Raw genomic sequence first — 19,634 nt, forward strand, 5'->3', positions numbered from 1 at the left:
ATCTAACCCTGCTGTGTTGTGTGAGCAAGCTCCCGAATAGGGGAGACTAGCACTCAGAACTCAAGCCACCACGAACACTCCTTATGTCATTCGGTCTTCCAGTCAGGTTACCCGCCAAGTGTTATCGGAGGTGCGCACCTCTCCACAATTGGAAGGTAAACATATTCTTCACTGCCGCTTACATTCACATAGGAGGGATGCAGCGGCTGGGGAGTATGGGACTTTGAAACATCTAATACCTTATATTTTGCTCACTAAAACTTATATATGTACAGAGGACAAGTGCAGCGGTTAGTCAATGTCAGACACGGAATATTATATTATATTATACAAAGAGCAGGCAGGGTACTTTCCAATAAGCTATATTTGATTTAAAAAAATAAAATAAATTGGATTTAGAGTTGTTTCCACTCTGTAAATATACAGATGAGTACACGTTTTGGCAGAGCTATCAAGACCTCCATTAGACAGAGGGCTTTGGCCAGAGGAGGTGATGCTGCTACATACCCCCACCCCGTTAAGTACTTATCTATGGTGCATGCACCAGGAAAGGGGAGAGGAGTTGTAAAGGCATCACAGGGGGTGTGGCTATTGGGTACTTACAGTCTTTGAAACATCATTAATGATTTCCTCAATCAAGTCCCTTGCCACAAAGCCTTCCTCCACCATGATAAAGTCAGAGTCCTGGATATACACTGGCATTGTAATGTTCTAGTGGGGTCCTACTAACAACTTCTAGGTATGTAGTTTATAAGTATGCAACAAGCTGCAATGAAGGACAGTAGTATTTTAGAAAACGTGCACACACAACTTTAGAAACAAGAAACACTAACATGTGACATATGTGCCAGTTCTGTGGGCTTGTTATTAGTGACATACATACCCCTCACACATGATGAGGATCACCTTCTATTGCAGCACCCAAGGAGGATCTGCAGCTAACTCCAAGATTGTGCAGCACCCCGGGCCGGTGGTATCGCTGCTGCTGGCGTCTTGTGGCCTCTGTGGGAAGAGAATAGCGATGAGACTGGGCACCATGATAGCGCCGCCAACCTCCTCCCCAAATGCACCATCACTGTCTGCCATGGTTTAAGATACAGACAGGACACGGGTCCGCCGCCTGTTCACCTTAGCACGCATTTACACAGCCGCTTCCCATGGGTGTTGATAAGGAGAGTGCGTTGTCCCCGCCCTGTGACTACTTGCTGTCTGATGTAGAAGTGATCCCCCTCCATCCCTCTATGGCCCGAACTTCCCTTATATAGGTGACTGGCGGCCGCGGTGGTACACGCAGTGATGTCATACCCTATCGGCAAACATAGGAAATCAGCGTCCGGGTCCCCTCCCAGATCCCTGTGCGCCTTCCTCACAACTCAGCCGAGTAAGATCAACATCAGCAGAATAGTCGGAACTCTGTATAAAGGCCATAATTTGCGACCACAGAGGACTCGTATCGCCGGCTGCACCCGAACAGGAAATACGTCATCCAGATAATATACAGAGTCGCATCAGTGTCGTCATTTGGCCGGAAATGGAGCCTGTAATTTGATGTGCTCACCTTCCATCTACAAGTGTTGGCCCCGCCTCCACGTATAGGCATTATATAGAGACGGTTGAGCTTATTTCTTAAATGCACAGCCCGCGCGATACTAGCATGTGTGCTGTCTCATTATCTTATGTGTTGCGCATATGTCAGACTGTTTCTGCCCTTAGTCAACATGGCTATCCCGGCTTCGCCAGCAAGCAAAGTCGGCGCGTCCGAGTACGCGCCACAGTCCCCGCCCCTTTCCTGCTTTCAGGGCGCGCTCCTGCTGCATCTCCCGGATCACTTCTTCGCCGACGACATGTCTGCCAGTAGCTTGCTGGAGCCGGTACCGATAACACCCCCTTCCCTCCCACCCCCAGCACCCGTCCCTCCCATCATCCCCTGCATCGTTCTTGCTCACTTTCCCCGTATGTCTGCCATTAGCAGCCTGCCTGTCAGCCTTCTTAATTTACCATTCCTTATATTCTCCATCTCAGCGCTGTCATTACATGCCTTCTCTTTGCCCCACGCCATTTTATCTACTTATTTAGTAATCATGTTAATTAATTGTTTACTTTTTTCTATGCCCTTGTGAGTTATTCATCCTCAATAAACTAAATGCTCTCTCATCCTAACCTTCTGCCTGTGATGTGGATGAAGATGAGTGGTCTATCTCTTGCCATACAGACATCAGGACCCCTAAGCCCCCCATGCCCTATCCTCTCCAGTGACCTCCTTTTCCTTCCCTCAGGTTACCTTTCTGCCAGCTTTCTGTCTCTTTAGATCTTTTTTCCTCCATCATTCTCCTTTTACAGTGTAAACTTATTTTTCTTATCTTGTTTTTTTTTTGCAGAGACCCAAAGGACAAGGAAACAAAGGTGAGGATCATCCACCTGATGTATTGTAGCTGTTTGTAGGGATTCAAACTACAAAGGAATGAGGAATAATATTGTTTGTTTTCCATGCATAACTATACTCAAAATACAAATGTATCGGGGTAATGCTGTGTTTTGAATAATGTGGTATTTTTTTTGGTGTGGGGGTTAAGTTTGACTTATGGTGGGTCTTTGATTTTCCTAATGGGATGAGCAGCAGATGGTCTCCTGCACTGATGGGCCATGTTCAGGGTTATCTTCCTCCCCTGCAAAGTTGTAATTCACACATGAATACAGATTTAATGGGGCAATGGCTTTGACAACATGAACTAGACCTGCTTAGAGGAGGGGTAGGGCTATGGGGGAAATTATAGTTAAGCTGGTTAGGACTGACTGACTGTCTGGTTGGGTAATGAGGGTTTTGTGCTTTTGGTTAGGTTGGGTTAGAGTGCTAAATATCCTGATACCGTTACTACTACTCATTATGCCAATATCCATTTCCAGTTCTCAGAACAGAAAAGTAGGGCTTGGTTTTGAATACATTTAAAAAATGCTTTTATAATCTCAGAGATGTACAACTTTTAAGTCTGACACACCTGAACAGATCATTAAAACAAATATATTTATAACAGCCTCACACTACTCCATATGGGTAGAGTTTCGGACATAAATGAAGATTGGGTCCCCACTTATAAACAGCAAAACAAAGTTGTGGCTGTTGTAGGACCAACACTTCCTGCTGGTACCGTGCTGTATGTTACTGCCTCCAATTGCAGAGCTGAACTCAGGAGCTGTTTCATTTGGTCACTGTGAAAAATGTTCATATTGAACAACCCACTGGAGGAGCAGAAGTTTTGCAAAATGACAAAACACTTTGATTATTAAGCATAGGGGGATTTTATATTTCTATACTGTGCGTGTGTAAAAAATAAACGCTCTCAAAATTTAACATCTGAGGAATGAATTAGCAATCATCTAGACCATAACAAGTTATTAGATTTATACAATTTTATCTTGTGGTCAAAAACCATAACAGATTTGACATTATTTCTTCAGCAAAAGATAAGGCATTAGGAGGGGGAGGGGGGTTCAAATGTTTGCCCTGGTGGTTGTCAGTGATGGGCACCCAATGGAGCAATTCAATTGTCCTGCAGTTTGGGCATCCAGGATTTTAGATGGCTTTAGCAGCTTTACGCGGCTAAAACCGGTCTAATTGGGTGTGTCGAGCTTGATAATTAATGAACGTACAAAAATTACCTGGGCTAAAAAAAAAAGAATTTAATCACCCTCTAGGAAGCCATATGTGATAAAGTACCCACCGCGATTCAGTTGCTTTAGTAACAGCAATACATTGCACCTTTGCCACCAAGCTTGATGGACAGTATTGAGATTCTTGTGAGCTATTTGTCTTGACAATTATTACATTTTGCATGAAGATCAAACCTTGATGTTCGTCCAGAGGATATTGATCCAGAAGTGTTATGTCCAGATGCAAGTTTGCAAACTCTAATGCTGGGTGTACACTGCACGATATGTATCGTTCTACAGCTGACAATCAATATATATAATTCAGTGCACCTGCTTGTGTGTACACACTGTCTGTGGAAGTCTTCTTTCACAGATAAATTGCATTGGTCATGCTCACATGTACAAATGACCATATGCTGGTCACACATCTTGCGGCCCGTTGCTAAGTGTGAATGCTTACCAAAATCGGTCAACTGACCAATCATTCAAGTGTCTACCCCGCATAAGCTATACTACATGTTTTTGTTTTTCTTTATGAAAGTTGCAATGCAGTTTTGTTCTGATGGTAGACATGACCTTTATCATTTTCTCATGGATGTAGCTTTTCAGTTTGTGGTTTCCCAAAGTTTTCATATGGCCTGATCTTTGGAAGAATCTGGTGTGATGCCCACTCAAGGGGTAGTAGGCAAATGTCTCAATGTTCTCCATAAATAATTTTTTGTAGACACCACATATGCGGCTCACAGTAACATGTGTTTCTTAGAGCACTGCAAATATCTTTTCTCCTTGGGTTGGTGTTAAGAATGCCAAATGAAATTGTCTTGCTTTCTTGATCTAGAAATAGTAGCAAGAGGGTGCTTAGTTTTTCACACATCTTTCTGTCGGCTTCGGTTCAACGAATTATAGCTTATTACATACTTTGTTTGGTTAACCATGTTTTCTGATGGTTTTTAATTAAAATGTGGCCTCTAATGACACCAAGAAGGAGAGTCCTGTTAGTTAAAGGTTTATTAATCCTGAAACACAAGTTGGCTGGTACAGATGTTTTCCATGTCATTTGGAAATATATTTAAAAGTTTTGTTGCTTATCAAAGCTTAAAATATTTACGATAGTTGTAATTATTTTTGTATACATAGCAGACTTCCTGTTAATAGAGGGTTACTTTGTAAATTGAAATCAGTTGTGTAACTTTCTCCCATTAGTTTGATCTCGTCACTAACCTATAAATGTCTTTATAGTACAAAATGGGTCTGTTCATCAGAAAGATGGCATGAATGATGATGAATTTGAGCCCTATCTACATACACAAGAACGACAGGTAGGAATTCTTTCATATCTTGGTTGCTTGGTGGGTGTTGTATTTTTGTTTTTCTCATTCACTCATTGGGATCAATTCAGTTAGCTGTGAGTTAGGGCCTGCAAGCCATTCTCATGGCGAACTTGCACTGCAATTAATTTATAAACTCCTATTGATTTTTCAGAGGAAATGTTGCGGTTTTTTTTTTTGGGGGGGGGGGGGGGATATATTAAGGTAAACAATTTAGGACACTGTGCAGAACCTCTGGTACACCCATCCCAATGAATAATCATGCACTTGCAGGGGTTTAAATATCAAAAAAGGCATGTCAGTTTTCATGTGAATTTCTCTAAAAAGCTCAATAATGGGTTAAATGAGCTCGGACAGGTATGTGGGGATGTTGTATTGATGGGAGAGGGGATTTTGAACTTGCAGATGAGAGGCAAAAGTGTTTATTCCAACTTTTTACAAACTTATATAAAAATACTGAAACATTACTATACAGACATTTTTCTGTATCCCAAATTGACTTTATTTTGATGAAAAACACTTGATGCTATAATTTTTTTCACCATTAATAAAAAGAGCAAAAATCAACCATTTGACACATTTTAAGAACCTCCAGTAATTTCCTTTACAGCCTTCTATATGGTCCTGCTATCTCAGTTGCCTCTCTTTTGGGGTCTAGGATGGTTTTCCCACTTTTTCATGCACTTCTTCTTCTCATGGCTCGCTATTTGTACAAAATTGTGCAACCTTGCCGCCAGTACTGCTAATTGGCATTTTAATGTTCCTGCTAGACTGCGGGCAGGACAGGGCGCTAAGGGGACAGGCAGGGAGTCTGAGCACATGCTCCTGAAAAAGGGGTGTGGTCTGCTGGTGGGTGTGTGTGATTGTGAGATGCCTCCAATATTATCATTATTGGGAGCGTGCCCAGCACTTATGGAGGTGCTGGGCTTCCCCCAAGCTCCCTCCTCGCAGTGAATGGATGACGTGCGCATGCGCACAGCATCTATTCACCCGGCGGTGATTGGTAAAAGCAACTTTTCCCACCCGCTGGACACTGGCCCACAGGTTGGCAGGGCACATTTTGCCCCGCTAAAACAGCCTAGCGCAAACGCTACATATCCTAATTGAATTTCACATTTCTTAGGTGCGTGCATTCGTCAGTATCTCAAATAAGCAGTGTTGTACATACTAGAAACAAAACAAACAAAAAAAATTCATGCTAATATGCTACATGCTAATTAAAAATAATCACTTCAGATGTAGAAGTTTAAAAAAAAAAAAAAATTCTCAAATCATTTTTTTTTTTTTTTTTATTTTCCTGCTGTAAAAAGTACATTCTGAAGGTAGGCTCCCATTCACTGCTATCTACTTCTACGTCTTTATTTATTAACAAAATTAGATTTTTCAATTGCAAACAGTAAGGGGGATACTGAAAGGTAATATATTAAACAATATTACAATGAATGAAGGAGGAACAATAGTAAAATGGCAAAATAACTGGGAGCATGTGGGGAAACATTGTTTATGAACATTTATTTATTTAGCTTCAGCATATTCTGTTGTGCTTTAAATTTGAAGTCTGGACAAATTTGGTAACCAGGAACCTTAACATGCATTAATGTCAATTTTGGTGTGTTTTTCTTTTGCCTAAGTGAGTTGAAGAGAGGGGGGAAAAAAGGGAAGATGGGTGCTAGGAGTAGAAAAAGAAACTGGGAATGACGATACAGGGGGAAATTTGATAAGGGATAGCTAGTGAGGAAAAAAGGGGACCAGGGGAGTCTACCAATGGTTCAGGTACAGCATAATCAGTTCTGACTCAGGGCTTCATAGCATATGAAGTCCAGGGGAACCAAATACTGTTGAATTTGTTAGGGTGTTCTTGAAGAACACTCATGATGTGTTCTCGGTGGTTGCTCCAAATGGAGTTAACTAAGACATTGGTCAAGGGAGCTTCTGATTTTTTCTTCCATTTTGCCGCAGTGGAGCAATTGGCAGATTTGAGTATGTGGGGATTCAAGATATCAGTGTGAGGGAAAATTTGGAACTGACATAGAGAAGTGAGAATATAAGGAAGAAGGTACCCTATGATCTTTTGGATGTAATCCAGTAGTTTCCTAATTGTGCAGGCAGGACCATTGTCTAAGAGTCAGGGTGTCATTTTGACAGCCGTCAAATGCTGAGGGAAAGATGGCCTGGAGGTAGGTAAGAACCAAGTGTGTAGCTGTGTATGTGCTTTGCTTAATTTTGGTTATTTTATTTTTTTATTTATACATTGTACAGTTCTGAGTCTAATCCTTTTTCTATGTGTTCCTTTCAACTTCTGTTTCATTCTAGAACAATGGATACACTGCCTTGTCAGATTCATACCTTCCCAGTTACTACAGCCCCTCTATTGGGTTTTCCTATTCACTAAGTGATGCTGCCTGGTCTACTGGAGGTGATCCTCCACCAACCATGCCTTTCCTTGCCTCTTATGGTCAGTTGAGCAACGGTGAACCACACTTCTTGCCAGATGCAATGTTTGGACCTCTGAGCAGTGCTCCTTTCTTAGGACAACCTGGCTTCAACTTTTTCCCAAGTGGCATGGACTTCTCAGCCTGGGGAAGTGGAGGAAACTCTCCAGGTGCATCTGCTCCTAGCTCTGGCTATGGTGGTAGCTACACTTATGCTCCCAGCACTTTGGGAGGAGCTGTTTTGGAAGGCCAGACAAGTTTTGGTGGTGGCAAGGCGGTAGGCAGTCTAGAGCAAAGTATGGGAACTTTAAAATTGGGAGAAGGGAATGGTTTAAAAACAGGGATAAGCAGTCTGCCCCCTGTAACCATAGCCCCACCAAAACAGGCTTCATGGGCTGATATTGCCAGCAAACCAGCCAAGCAGAACATTGGAAAGACACTTCCTCCACCTGTCAAGCACAACATGGAAATTGGAACTTGGGAAAACAAAGCACCCTCAGCCAACATTTGCCAACCACCATCGCCTCCAGTTCTTCTGCAGCCTACACCCACTGGTGTTTCCTTACATCCTCCAACTCGTTGGTCAGCACCTCGCAACAGAGTATCTGAGCAAGCACAGGCTTCACACACCTCAGCAGACCCCCACCCTGTTCTGGAGAAACTGCGTTCACTCAATAACTATAACCCAAAGGATTTTGACTGTAACCCAAAATTTGGACGAGTTTTTATTGTTAAGAGTTACTCAGAAGATGACATACACCGTTCTATCAAGTACAATGTGTGGTGTTCTACAGAGCATGGCAACAAACGTCTGGATGCAGCTTATCGTTCTCTAAATGGCAAAGGTCCTGTCTATTTGCTTTTCAGTGTTAATGGTAGTGGTCACTTCTGTGGTGTGGCAGAAATGCGATCAGCAGTAGACTATAATACCTGTGCAGGTGTGTGGTCTCAGGACAAGTGGAAGGGCCGCTTTGATGTGCGCTGGTTGTTTGTGAAGGATGTGCCTAATGGGCAATTACGTCACATTCGACTTGAGAACAATGAAAATAAGCCAGTTACCAGTTACCAACTCCCGAGACACTCAGGAGGTTCCCCTGGAAAAAGCTCGCCAAGTTCTCCGAATCATAGCTAGCTACAAACATACCACTTCCATATTTGATGACTTTTCACATTATGAGAAGAGGCAAGAGGAAGAGGACACTGTCAAGAAGGTAATTATTTTAATTCAAGATAATCTTAAGTCAATTTTGATTTTATTAGCATTCTAAGGGGACTGTACAATATGGTTTTTACCATGACTATTTTTTGGGCGCCTGAAGGAGCAATTCAGTTGTTGCTCTGTTTGGGTGCAAATATAGACGGCAGCCTCCCAATGTGACAAGCAGAAATATGCGATAAGTCGGCACTTGTGGCGCCCAAGAGAAAGTGCTTTTTATCTGCCGTCAAATTCTAAAGCAGTACTTTAGACGGAATTAGCCGGTGCTTCTGGGTGAGCACTCGCATCCTAACTGAGGAGCAATTAAATTGCTCCTATGGGTGCCCATTAGGCTAGGGGGTGATTCAATTGCTTTTTTGGGCATCCAAAGAGTGTCTACTGTTCAGCCAATTAGAATTAAGGTTTGGTGATATTGTACATGTTCACTATATTCAACAGACCCCAACTTCTTCATTGAAGTAAACTCTAGGCTGAACACTTCCACCCCAAGATTAACTTGTATACACTATGCAAACCCCCATCTACACTTGTTATTTAATTTTCTCCTAATTTAAGTATAATCTGCATACTGATGCTCACTGATCTAATTACACGACATGTGCAGAGACATCACCTCCAGTACCTGAAGGCATTTTTAATTTGCATGGTTTGATTCAGTAGCTCAAAATAGAACTACACATTTGCATCTGTTGACTTGGACTTTATGGTCATACTGTAGTGGCTGGCTCCTGATTAGAGGAAGAACATCAATAAACCTTGTTAATGTCATGTGCCTGTGAATATCCATCTACAGTTACTGACTTGTGTTGGGAATGGCCTTAGCTTGTTAGAACCAATGCATGCTACAGCATGCAGTGTTAACATTTGAAACCAAGAAAAGCATATGAAGTAAGGATTTCTTTGTATTTGGTTTTATAGATACCTCCTACATACAGAGATAAGAGGCCCTTGAATTTAAATTCTGAATATTGGTCCAGTCACTTTGCAGTGCTGCGTGGACTGTGAACCAATCATGCAGCAGTGTTTGTTTGGTCCCTGTTGGTTACTACAGGATATAGAAGGAGAAAAAAAAAATATTGCTTGAAGTTCTGATTATTGAGCAGAATATTTTAAGGAAATGACTAGGGTGCTATGGCAATTTCATGAGCTTACCTGGAGCGGTAAGTGTTCAGGGAAAGCGTCAACTTTTTAGATTTGTCCTGCATATGAGAGAGTGGGTGCAGCCCCCAAGAAGTCCTGTAATTATGAATGGGAACAAGTAATTAGTGTAGTTGAGAAGAGCAGAGGGGGTAGTTTTGGGAGAGACTTTTAGACAAAGGAGTGTACATTGGTGCAGCGGTTTATTGCCTTTGAATGTTAATAGATGTGTTTTTACGCTACATATGGTAAAAATCAGTGTAGCGGCTAGCAGAGCAATAGTAGAAGAATATTTTTTGCTAGGTACTTTAGTCTAGGTGCTGCATTTAATGGGTTGTATAAGTGATATTCTGGTTACAGGAAGATCAGAGAAGGGAATTGCAATCAGAAATGCAAATGCAGGAGTCAGTTTTTACTGTCCTAGGGTTAGATTTACTAAAGCTTCAAAAAATGAAATTGGTGATGTTGCCCATAGTAACCAAACTGGTTTTATTTTTTTTAGCATGCAATAAAGAAATGAGAGCTAGAATCTGGTTATTGGTTGCTATTGGCAACACCACCACTTTTCATTTGTAGACGTTTTAGTAAATCTACCTCCCTGTGTGAAATACCTACATATTCTGGAAATATGTATTTGATGTATTTTGTAACATTTGGATACAGATTGGTTAAGGTGAAAGAAAATTTTTAGTCTAAGGGCCATATTCAATTAGCGGCGAAATCGTCCATTTACGCCGCCGCCGAAATCACCTGATTTTCGCCAAAAAGACTGCTAAAACTGACTATTATTGCCAAAGAAAACAGGGAAAAAGTTTTAGACCAGGAGAAACAATGCACGTGGCCACAGCAGGCTATTTTTTTTAAACGTTTTTAAAATTGCGCTTTTACGACACGAAAATATATTCGCACCCATTTTAACGTACCCCAAATTTACATGGAACAGTAATTTCCTGTAAAAAAAAAATAAAATGGCTTTTCTTCTGTATTTGCAAACTACCGCCAACTGGCACAATTTAAGTCCCCAACAAACTTTTATTATAGCCATTCGTACACTTTTCCGATGTATATCAGGAATTTACGTCAGTACCTCAAGAAATGGCTAACTTTTTTTTTTTTTTCACCCCTTCTGTTTTCGCCTTTTTTTTTTTTTTTTTTTTTTTTTTTTAGAAATTCGTCCGTATTCACCGTGTTTTTTTTTTTTTTTTTTTTTTGAAAATCGGGCTAATTTGCCCTAAGATGACACCAAGTCAGTGAACTTTGCTGAATGTATTTTTGTGAGGGCAACAAATCGAGATGTCCGATGTCCACATTAAAATGTATACATGAGTATATTCATGCCGACTGTCTGCGGAGAGTGCTTGCTAATGGGCAAATGTTTACTGGTGGGAATAATCTAAACAGCCTATAGAGGTCACTGTTGCAATTCAGTCTATATTTAAAAGATAATAGAAAAGGCTAATATAATAATTCTAAAAAATATATTTGTCGTCTTCTCCGTCAAAATACAGGGACGTCATAGGGATGCTTACAAACAAAAATTTTTTATTTATCAATGCGCAGTCCCAGCAGCAAAATTTAGGGCCTGATTCAGAGAAGGATGGAATTGCACAGCTGCGCACACCTCCTTGCTGCATTTGCGTAATCCCAGCGTTGTCACCCAGGTCGCAGCCTGGGGTCACCAGCTAAAGCTTTCTGCAACCTGGCCGGGTTCTGGCAGACCCTGGCCTCATCCCTCCCGGAAAATGGGGCGGCACGCCCCCGTTTCTGTGAACGCTGCCAGGGAATGCCCCCGCTCCGCCTCCCAAACTGAGGGCTACGGCTGGGGCACACTGCGAGCGGGCTGCACATGTGCAGTACACCTGCTGCGAATGCGCAGCCCTTCAAACATCAGATGCGCGCTAACCATCGGATTAGCATACATCTCTGAATCAGGCCCTTAGTGTTCATACCAACTGGTGTTTGTAAAACAACTCTAACTAGCATGCAATGAAGTTAAACACTGTGTGTATTAATATGTTGACATTGTAATGTCGACAGTTTCAGAATATCGACATGTTCATATTGTAAATGTGAATACTTTCAAATGTTGACAAGTTAAACATGTAAACATAATGTAGACATGCACAATGAACTTGTTCTTTATATGACGCCTCAAAGGGACTGTCTTACAAAGTACAGAAACAGTATAAAAAAAAACAGAAAAAGTGACTTGCAGTATGGAACATGGCAGGACAAGGTTTATAAACATTGCTGCACCAGCAGACATAATACCCGAATACGCAGCAGGGTGGCAGAGCCCAAGGGATTGGTGCTGTTATAGACAGTGGGGAAAAGATGATAGTATAAGTGAGGGAAGGAAAAGTACATGAGGGAATTAGGGTTAGGCTGTGGTTGGGGTAAAATACTACTGTTGACATACTCTCTATCGGTATGTACCATGTCAAGATTGTGGTATGTTGACATGCAGACAATATGTGCATTCTGGTGTAGACATTCTGAATGTTGACATGGTATACCACACCTGTTAAACACATTCCAATGGAACTGGCATGAGATACAGGATGTAGTTATGCGGCCGTCGGACGCAGGAATGTCGGCTAGGGCTTTATGACAGGCGTCGAGATACTGATGCCTGTCATAATCCCGATGCCGGAATGCAGAACGACGTGGGCCCAAACGAGGTAAGTACAGGCGCCCGTCCTCTTAGTTGCGGGGGATGAGGCTGTGTGTGTGAGGGTTAGGTTGCCCTGGGGGGACTTAGGGTTAGACAACCCCAATGGAGGGTTAGGTTTGGGGAAGGGGGGTTAGGCACCCCCAGGGGGAGGTTAGGGTCAGGGCCCTCCCCCCGGGAGGGTTAGGTTCAGGGTGCGGGGAGGGGGGTTAGGTTTAGGCACTAACGGGGGGCGGGGGGGTTAGGCACGGGATGGGGGAGGTTAGGGTTAAGCACCCCTAAAGGTGGGTTAGGGGGTGAGAAGGGAGGGTTAGCTATACTTACAACCGCTCTCGGGGTTTCCTCCCTTCAGCCAGCCGCTGTCAGGATTTGAACCGGCAGCTATACAGCCGCCGGCAAAACAATCCCATTCCTGAGAAACAATGGTTTCTAGATTTGCAACAACGCTGCTGTTTTTACTGGAGTTGTGGTAAAATCCCATTTGTGTCCTAGCCTTTAGCATTGTTTGTTGTTGTGGGTTTTTTTTGCATAGGAGCCTACAATGAACCCCAAACACTCAATAACAAGCTTTGCATTTAATGTGCAGTTCTTACTTGCGTCTTTTAACGCAAAATAATTCAGTGGTTTATGATGTCCTAAAGAATAAGCATTCAAATGTTGGAAGGGTTAGGTTGGATCCTATTTTATGAACTTATGAGTTTTTGCTAGATCTCTAAGGAAAGTTGTTTATGTTTAGTACACATGAAAGTCTGTTAAGGTGCCTACACACATAGCGATGTGCTCACAATTCCACGATGTGTACGATTTCAACCAGAACTCCCCCCGGGAGCTCTCCGGCAGTCGTGGGCACGATTTGGTCTGAAAAAGCTGCTAATTTGACACACGATCTATCATGCCTCCTAAACTATTCCAGTGCATCGTGACTTGAGCATGTCAGAACTGCCCTATAGGACGGCAGATCTGAAGATGCGATATGCGCCCTGCGGGGACGTGCACCGTGATCGTGAGTGGGGACTAACGATTTGGGCATATTTTACACGATCAGTCGTTCCGATGCGTCGGAATCGGCCAGATTGGGTAAAATATCGACGTGTGTAGGCAGCTTTAAACATCTGGCTGTCTGACCTGAATGGCCCACATCTGTGGCCAATAGATGGTGGTGACAAATGACTGCAAAATGAGCTGCGGTCACGTCCTATTTTTGAAAGACATTTGTGACCGTATGCACGTAGGCTTATCTAATATTTTTGTTTCTTTTAGGTGATTAAGAATTAGAGAGGCACACACAATCAGGTAAGGTGGTAATTTAATATGGTGAATAACTATAGATAATATTGGTTTCAGTGTTTGGTTTTCTCAGTCCTATTTTATTTACTGCTATTGGTGCTGCTCAAAAAGGAATGTAGAAATGTGTAATACAGCTGTCAGCTTGCCCATATATCTAAAAGATCAGAATATTAAACAACCTTATCATGGAAGCCACCAAACCCTTCCTCCATGCGCTTTTGTCCTGCTTAATTAGATGTGCTGCCTATATTACTGAATCATATCCAAACTACTCTAATTTAAAAATCCATCAGCCACTCACTACCCTCTAAATCAGTGATTCCCAACCTCGGTCCTCGAGGCACACTAACTGTCCTGGTTTTAGTGATATCCATACTTAAGCACAGATGGTTAAATCAAAATAAGTGAGGTACTAATATGGTCACCTGTGCTCAAGTATGGCTAGCCTTAAAACCTGGACTGTTAGTGTGCCTTGAGGACCATGGTTGGGAATCCCTGCTCTACATCTCCAACCTAATTTCCACTTCGTCATGACATCCGGAGGAATAACAAGGCAATCTTATAACCTCGGTTAAACCAGACTATCGCCGTTAATTCAAAATTGCTCGCGTTGCTAGTTGGCAATAATTCACATGTTTCCTGTCACTTATTTTCAATTACATTATTTTGCTTGTTGAAGCATTTGCTCCACATTCTTACCCTGTATATTAGGATGCTAATCTCTCTTCTGATAGGGTGATGTCAATTACTGCTTGTTATACTAACTATTATATGAAATGCAGCTGCCATGTGTAAATCCTTCAAAACCAGAAGCAAATCCAGAAGATATAAGCTGCGTACTCTCAAAAGAAAAGTCTTGAATGGTAAAAAGTATACATTTATTATTGATATTTATAGTATTTACGTATGCAATATAAATACAAATCACTAATTTACATAATCACAATTAACGGGGACCTAAAACATCACACAATTAGAATGAAATAAACAAGGAAATAATGAGTGGCAAGCTAAAATTGGGCACATGCCATGCAGCTGGAAATTGATGAATGATTCAAGATAGGTAGATGATAAAGGCACTAGCTTGAATCATTCAAGTGATATGTGGAATGTGCCACTTTTGTTCTATATCTACATAAGTCAACTAGTATAAGAAGTCAGACACATAATATCCCCATGTACAAAAAAATGTAGTAAAGACCCCTAGATGTAAAATGATTCAGAATGACTTCACTGTGGGGACAATAGACGGGACTGGGGAATTAATAAGGGTAGTTCTCAACTCTGCAATTCCGGCACATCCTCTTGTATAGAGACCGGCCTTCAACAGCACATCTGTGGTCTCAAGTAAGGTTAGCTCTCGCCACTGTGACTCCAGTGCATCCTCTTGTATTATTACCCAGTCATGTCTATTACTTGTTCATCTAATAATTGTGAAGGAGATATTTACATAATACTTTAAGCAGCATGGCATGTGCCCTACTGTAGCTTGCTGCTTTTTTCCTTTATTTTCTTCTATTTGTGTGATATCTTTGACATATCTGTTAATTGTCGTCATGTAAATTATTAGTGATTTGTATTTATATTTTACAAGCTGATACTATAAATGTCCTATTATAACTGTACACTTCTTACTATTCAAGACTTATCGTTTGAACGTGCTCAGCCTATATCCTTTGGGTTTATTGGTTTCCTTTATTTTCAGCAATTCATACAGTTACGTTCTCGCATTTTGGAGCATTTATTTTGAAAACCTTATTTAAAATATAAATTGTAGTCTAGAATAAATCTCACACAGCAAAACTATGGTTCAGAGATATTAAATTGCATTTGCGCTTTGCCACAGTCATGGTTAATAAGCAGGGCTTTATCCAGTAGCAGAACACCCCATTGCTCTTCCTCTTGCATTAAGATGGCTTGTTGATGTACTAGAGATCTGGTGTGGAGAACCATTGCATTTGTGTGTGTGTTTTTTGTTATGTTTGGAAAGAATGATGCCTGTCATGATTTTGAATCTTTCAGGAACAACACACAGGCTTTCACCTCCACTCATAAAAAGGTGTGGAACAGAAAGGACTTCAACCAAGCAAATGTATGATTACCACATTACAGGACAAACTTTAAAGACTAGGGGCCAAAGCCTCCAATTGTACCCCCCTTTTCCATTTTCAGGGATTAAGATAATCTTGGATTTAATGCTGGGATGCAAATAAACTGGTTTATACCACAGGATCAAAGATCAAGATTGGATTTTTTTCCCCTCCACAGAATCTGGAGACTTATTTGTGAAAATCTCATGTTTTTTTTTTGTTTGTTTCTGCTTTTTTTTTTTTTTTTTTTTTTATATAATTATTTGGATATTTTGTGGCAGACGCCTTTATTTTTATTTTTCACAGCTCCCAGTCACACGCATGTGAGCATACCTGTGTGTCATGTTTATTTTATTCGTATTTAGGGTACATACTACAGTTAGGCATGGGTCTATTGTGCATTTTATTTTTTTGTCTTCATCACTACTTCAGAGCAATGGGCTGCACCATGAGCAGGCACTTCTGTACACGTTGACACTTCTGCAGTTGCTAAATGAATCTGGAATGCTACTGTCCGTGTTTAGGATTTGTGCAGTAGTTGAAAAAATTGTCTCTGTGAATAGAAAAAAAACCAAATGTGGTTGATTCATGTCTAACCATGTTCTATATGTACCTATACACAGCAGGAGTTTGGCTAGGCAGAATTAACTGGAAACTGTTCAAATCAATGTGATGTAGTATTTTGAGTTCCAGAGTCAAAAAATAAATCCTTACTTTGTCAAAGTTAAACAGAAGTGCACAATTGCAGGTCTAATAAGTGAAAGAGGCCTTACTTTAATGTCTACTTATTATATTATTCCCCTCCACTACTTAATAGCAGCCCTTGAAATGGGTTAGCACTCCTATCATTGTGCTAGAGCGAGGTATGAAAAGCCTGTGCTCCTTGATGCTATATATTGTCTTTCTCTTTACACTAATCACATGACCCGTCATTATCATCCTGGGCTATAGATTTGCTCTGTTTTGTCCCTTCGTTAACACCAGGCTAACATCCTTCACATCAATTTCCATTTGAATGTTATGCATATATATTTTTTTCTTATGGGTTTAATAATGTTTGAGGTAAGATGTCCTATTTTTTATAAAATGGAATATAAAGGAAAGTAACAGAAGTCATAGCATACTTGCATGGAGTGGTAAGGTGTTTCAGCAATAGAAGTTAGAAAACTGAGCCAGGGTGGAGCAATTATGGTTTGGAGAAATTCTGTGTTCTTTGTTGTAGTTGGGCATAAATGGCTAAAACTATCTCTGCTTAATTCATTGGATAACTGGTTACTTATGTTTGAACAGTTTACAAAAAAAAATGATCTTTTTTCATTTTTTCTAACTTGATAAAAGAAGGCCTTAATTACATCAAGCCTGGTGTGGACTAAGCTACACTACAGGATTGGAGATGGGGAATAACGTTCAGTGCGGTGTGATTTATTATGTACAATCCCAGAGATCTAATATACAGTTCATTTAGGTTAATAAGCGATGCAAAATTTGCAGTGCAATGGCTGCAGGAAGCCTGAAGTGTGTTTTCTTATTGTGAATATGTAGCTACAACAGGATTGTTAAGTTTATTCTCTGTTATTGCTGCTGTCATCACATGGCCATAGTTGTGCTATGCTTAGATTCTCATTTAGGCCACATAGCTACTGTGTCAATATACATGCGTTGTACTAGCATTTTTACCAATGTAAATGGGGGTGACCTCAGACCCCATTGTTTCCCGTGTCACGATTCCCACTGGCATTTGTACCTGCATTTATGAATATTGTGCAGCTGCTTTAATTTTTTTTTTTTTTTTTTGGTATTGTAAGCATGAAAGTCAGTGAAGTGTTCTTCATTGGCCACCAAGTAAAAGTGCCATCGCATGTCACACCGTCATGTATAATTTCTGTTGTTCAGATGCCAGTGGGTACTTGACCTTAATAAGGCTAATAGCCTATTCATCATTTTGAATTTGAAAAATAAATTAATTCTGCCCTGGCTATGTAGAATTAGTACATTTACCCTTCATTTAAGTGACAATTTTTTTGGGTGGAATAAATTCATGTACAAAGCAGTTTTCCATTTGAATGTTATACATATATGTTTTGATGGATTCAACAAAATTGGGATTAATATGTTCTATTTTGAGAGAATTGGAAAAGTAACCTAATTCATAGCATACTTGCATGGAATGCTAAGGTGTTTCAGCCAAAGCTATTGGCCTTAGAAAGCTAGGATGGAACAAATATGGTTTAGATGTTCTTTGTCATGGTTAAGCAAATGTGTATACAGAATCTTTGTTTAAATAAACCCTTGTTTAACTGGTTATTTCTGTTTGGTTAATGGTTTACTGAAAAAATTCTTCTGACTTCGTAAACTAAAGGCTCATACACACTTAACGATAACGCTCATGGAGCATATCGTTAAAGCTGCATACACACACAACGATTTTTTTAATGATTATCGTTAAACGATATCGTTTAACGATAATCGTTTGCAAAAATCGTTCACTTTCTGAGTCAAACGATGAACGATTATCGTTCATGCGCGTTCACGTTTGTAGTTTGTCGTTTGTAGTTCAGTCAGACTTGTCAACTCAACGATTTTCATTAAGGGAATATGCAAAAATCGTTTGTAGTTCATAAAAATCGTTCATGACATTTAGTAAATGAACAACTTTAGTAAACGATTTTAGTAAATTTTTTCAAGGGAAAAAATCGTTTACTAAAATCGTTCATTAAAAAAATCGTTGTGTGTGTATGCAGCTTAAGTGTTTCCACTGCACTGCTGGGCTCAATATGTTTAACGACATTGAGCATACACACTGAACGATATCGTTAATGATATCGTTCAGTGACAGCACCCTCCCTCATCCCCGAACCTGCACAACCTGACTATCGTCAGGTTGCACTGCAAGTGCGGGCGATGAAAGACTTCGTTAATGATCCACGGGAGCGCGCATCATTAACAATATCTTGCATACACACTAGACAATAATGAATGCGATGAACGATAACTATATCGTTCATATCGTCCAGTTTATAGTCTAGTGTGTATGTGGCTTTAGACCTTTATACTTTGGTGATAAAATGAGAGAGTATTCATATATGGGTTTGATATACGCGATCAGTGTCGTTTAGTTTTTGGTCAGCTGCTGAGGCATATTTTGTTTCATATACTCTAGCAACCTGCTTGTACAAAGCAGGATATTCATTTAAACTTTTACTTGGTGACAGCCCTGGAGAAGTGACCTTTGACAGCAGGGACTACCTTATTAAGGAATTGGGGCGGCCCCAAATCATGCTGCTTTGCTGGTTGGGCAGGTTTCAATTTTACCTTGATACTGCAGGTTGAGTCTCTTATATCCAAATATTCCGAAATATGGAATTTTTTGGGCATGTGTAAGTTAGTGAAACCTTTTGCTTTTTGATGGTACAATGTACACAAACTTTAAACACAATTATTAAAAATATTGTATAAAATTACCTTCAAGGTGTGTATAAGGTATATATGAAACATAAATGAATTTCATGTATGTACACAAACTTTTTGAGCCACAATTATTGAAAATATTGTATAAAATTACCTGCAGGCTGTGTGTATAAGGTGTGTATATATAGAACATACATGCATTCTGTATTTAGATTAGGGATCTATTTCCAAGATATCTCATTATGATATGCACATATTCCAAAGTATGGAATATTCCGTTACCCAAAATACCCCTGGTCCCAAGCATTTTGGATATGAGAGACTCAACCTGTATAATGTAACTATCTAAATCAACATTATTTATAATAATATTGGTTGCTTGGGGGACTCGCCATACATCCTGAAAGTCATTCATTC

The 19,634-nt window shown here is 40.5% G+C and overlaps 1 protein-coding gene and 1 long non-coding RNA gene across 3 annotated transcripts; one reads left to right on the forward strand and one right to left on the reverse strand.

The window, feature by feature from the left end:
* Positions 1-608: 608 nt before the first annotated feature.
* Positions 609-1,481, reverse strand: LOC148473155 (uncharacterized). 2 transcript variants are annotated; one of them, XR_015872995.1, is made up of 3 exons: positions 1,306-1,481; positions 884-1,002; positions 609-766 (listed from the first exon to the last, which is right to left on the reverse strand). It is a non-coding gene; the product is annotated as an uncharacterized LOC148473155 (long non-coding RNA). The 2 variants fall into 2 exon arrangements; XR_015872994.1 differs by lacking the exon at positions 1,306-1,481 and adding an exon at positions 1,129-1,277.
* A 310-nt stretch (positions 1,482-1,791) lies between these two features.
* LOC148473156 (YTH domain-containing family protein 2-like) lies at positions 1,792-18,111 on the forward strand. The gene is given in 7 exon segments (XM_088460004.1): positions 1,792-1,871; positions 2,379-2,403; positions 4,888-4,967; positions 7,290-8,459; positions 8,461-8,619; positions 13,693-13,725; positions 15,742-18,111. Coding segments are annotated over 6 exon segments (1,476 nt in total). The 5' UTR covers positions 1,792-1,844; the 3' UTR covers positions 13,708-13,725; positions 15,742-18,111.
* The last annotated feature ends 1,523 nt before the right edge of the window (positions 18,112-19,634 follow it).

Source organism: Taudactylus pleione, unplaced genomic scaffold, assembly GCF_031769625.1.
Source record: "Taudactylus pleione unplaced genomic scaffold, aTauple2 ptg000959l, whole genome shotgun sequence".
NCBI classification, from domain to species: domain Eukaryota; kingdom Metazoa; phylum Chordata; class Amphibia; order Anura; family Myobatrachidae; genus Taudactylus; species Taudactylus pleione.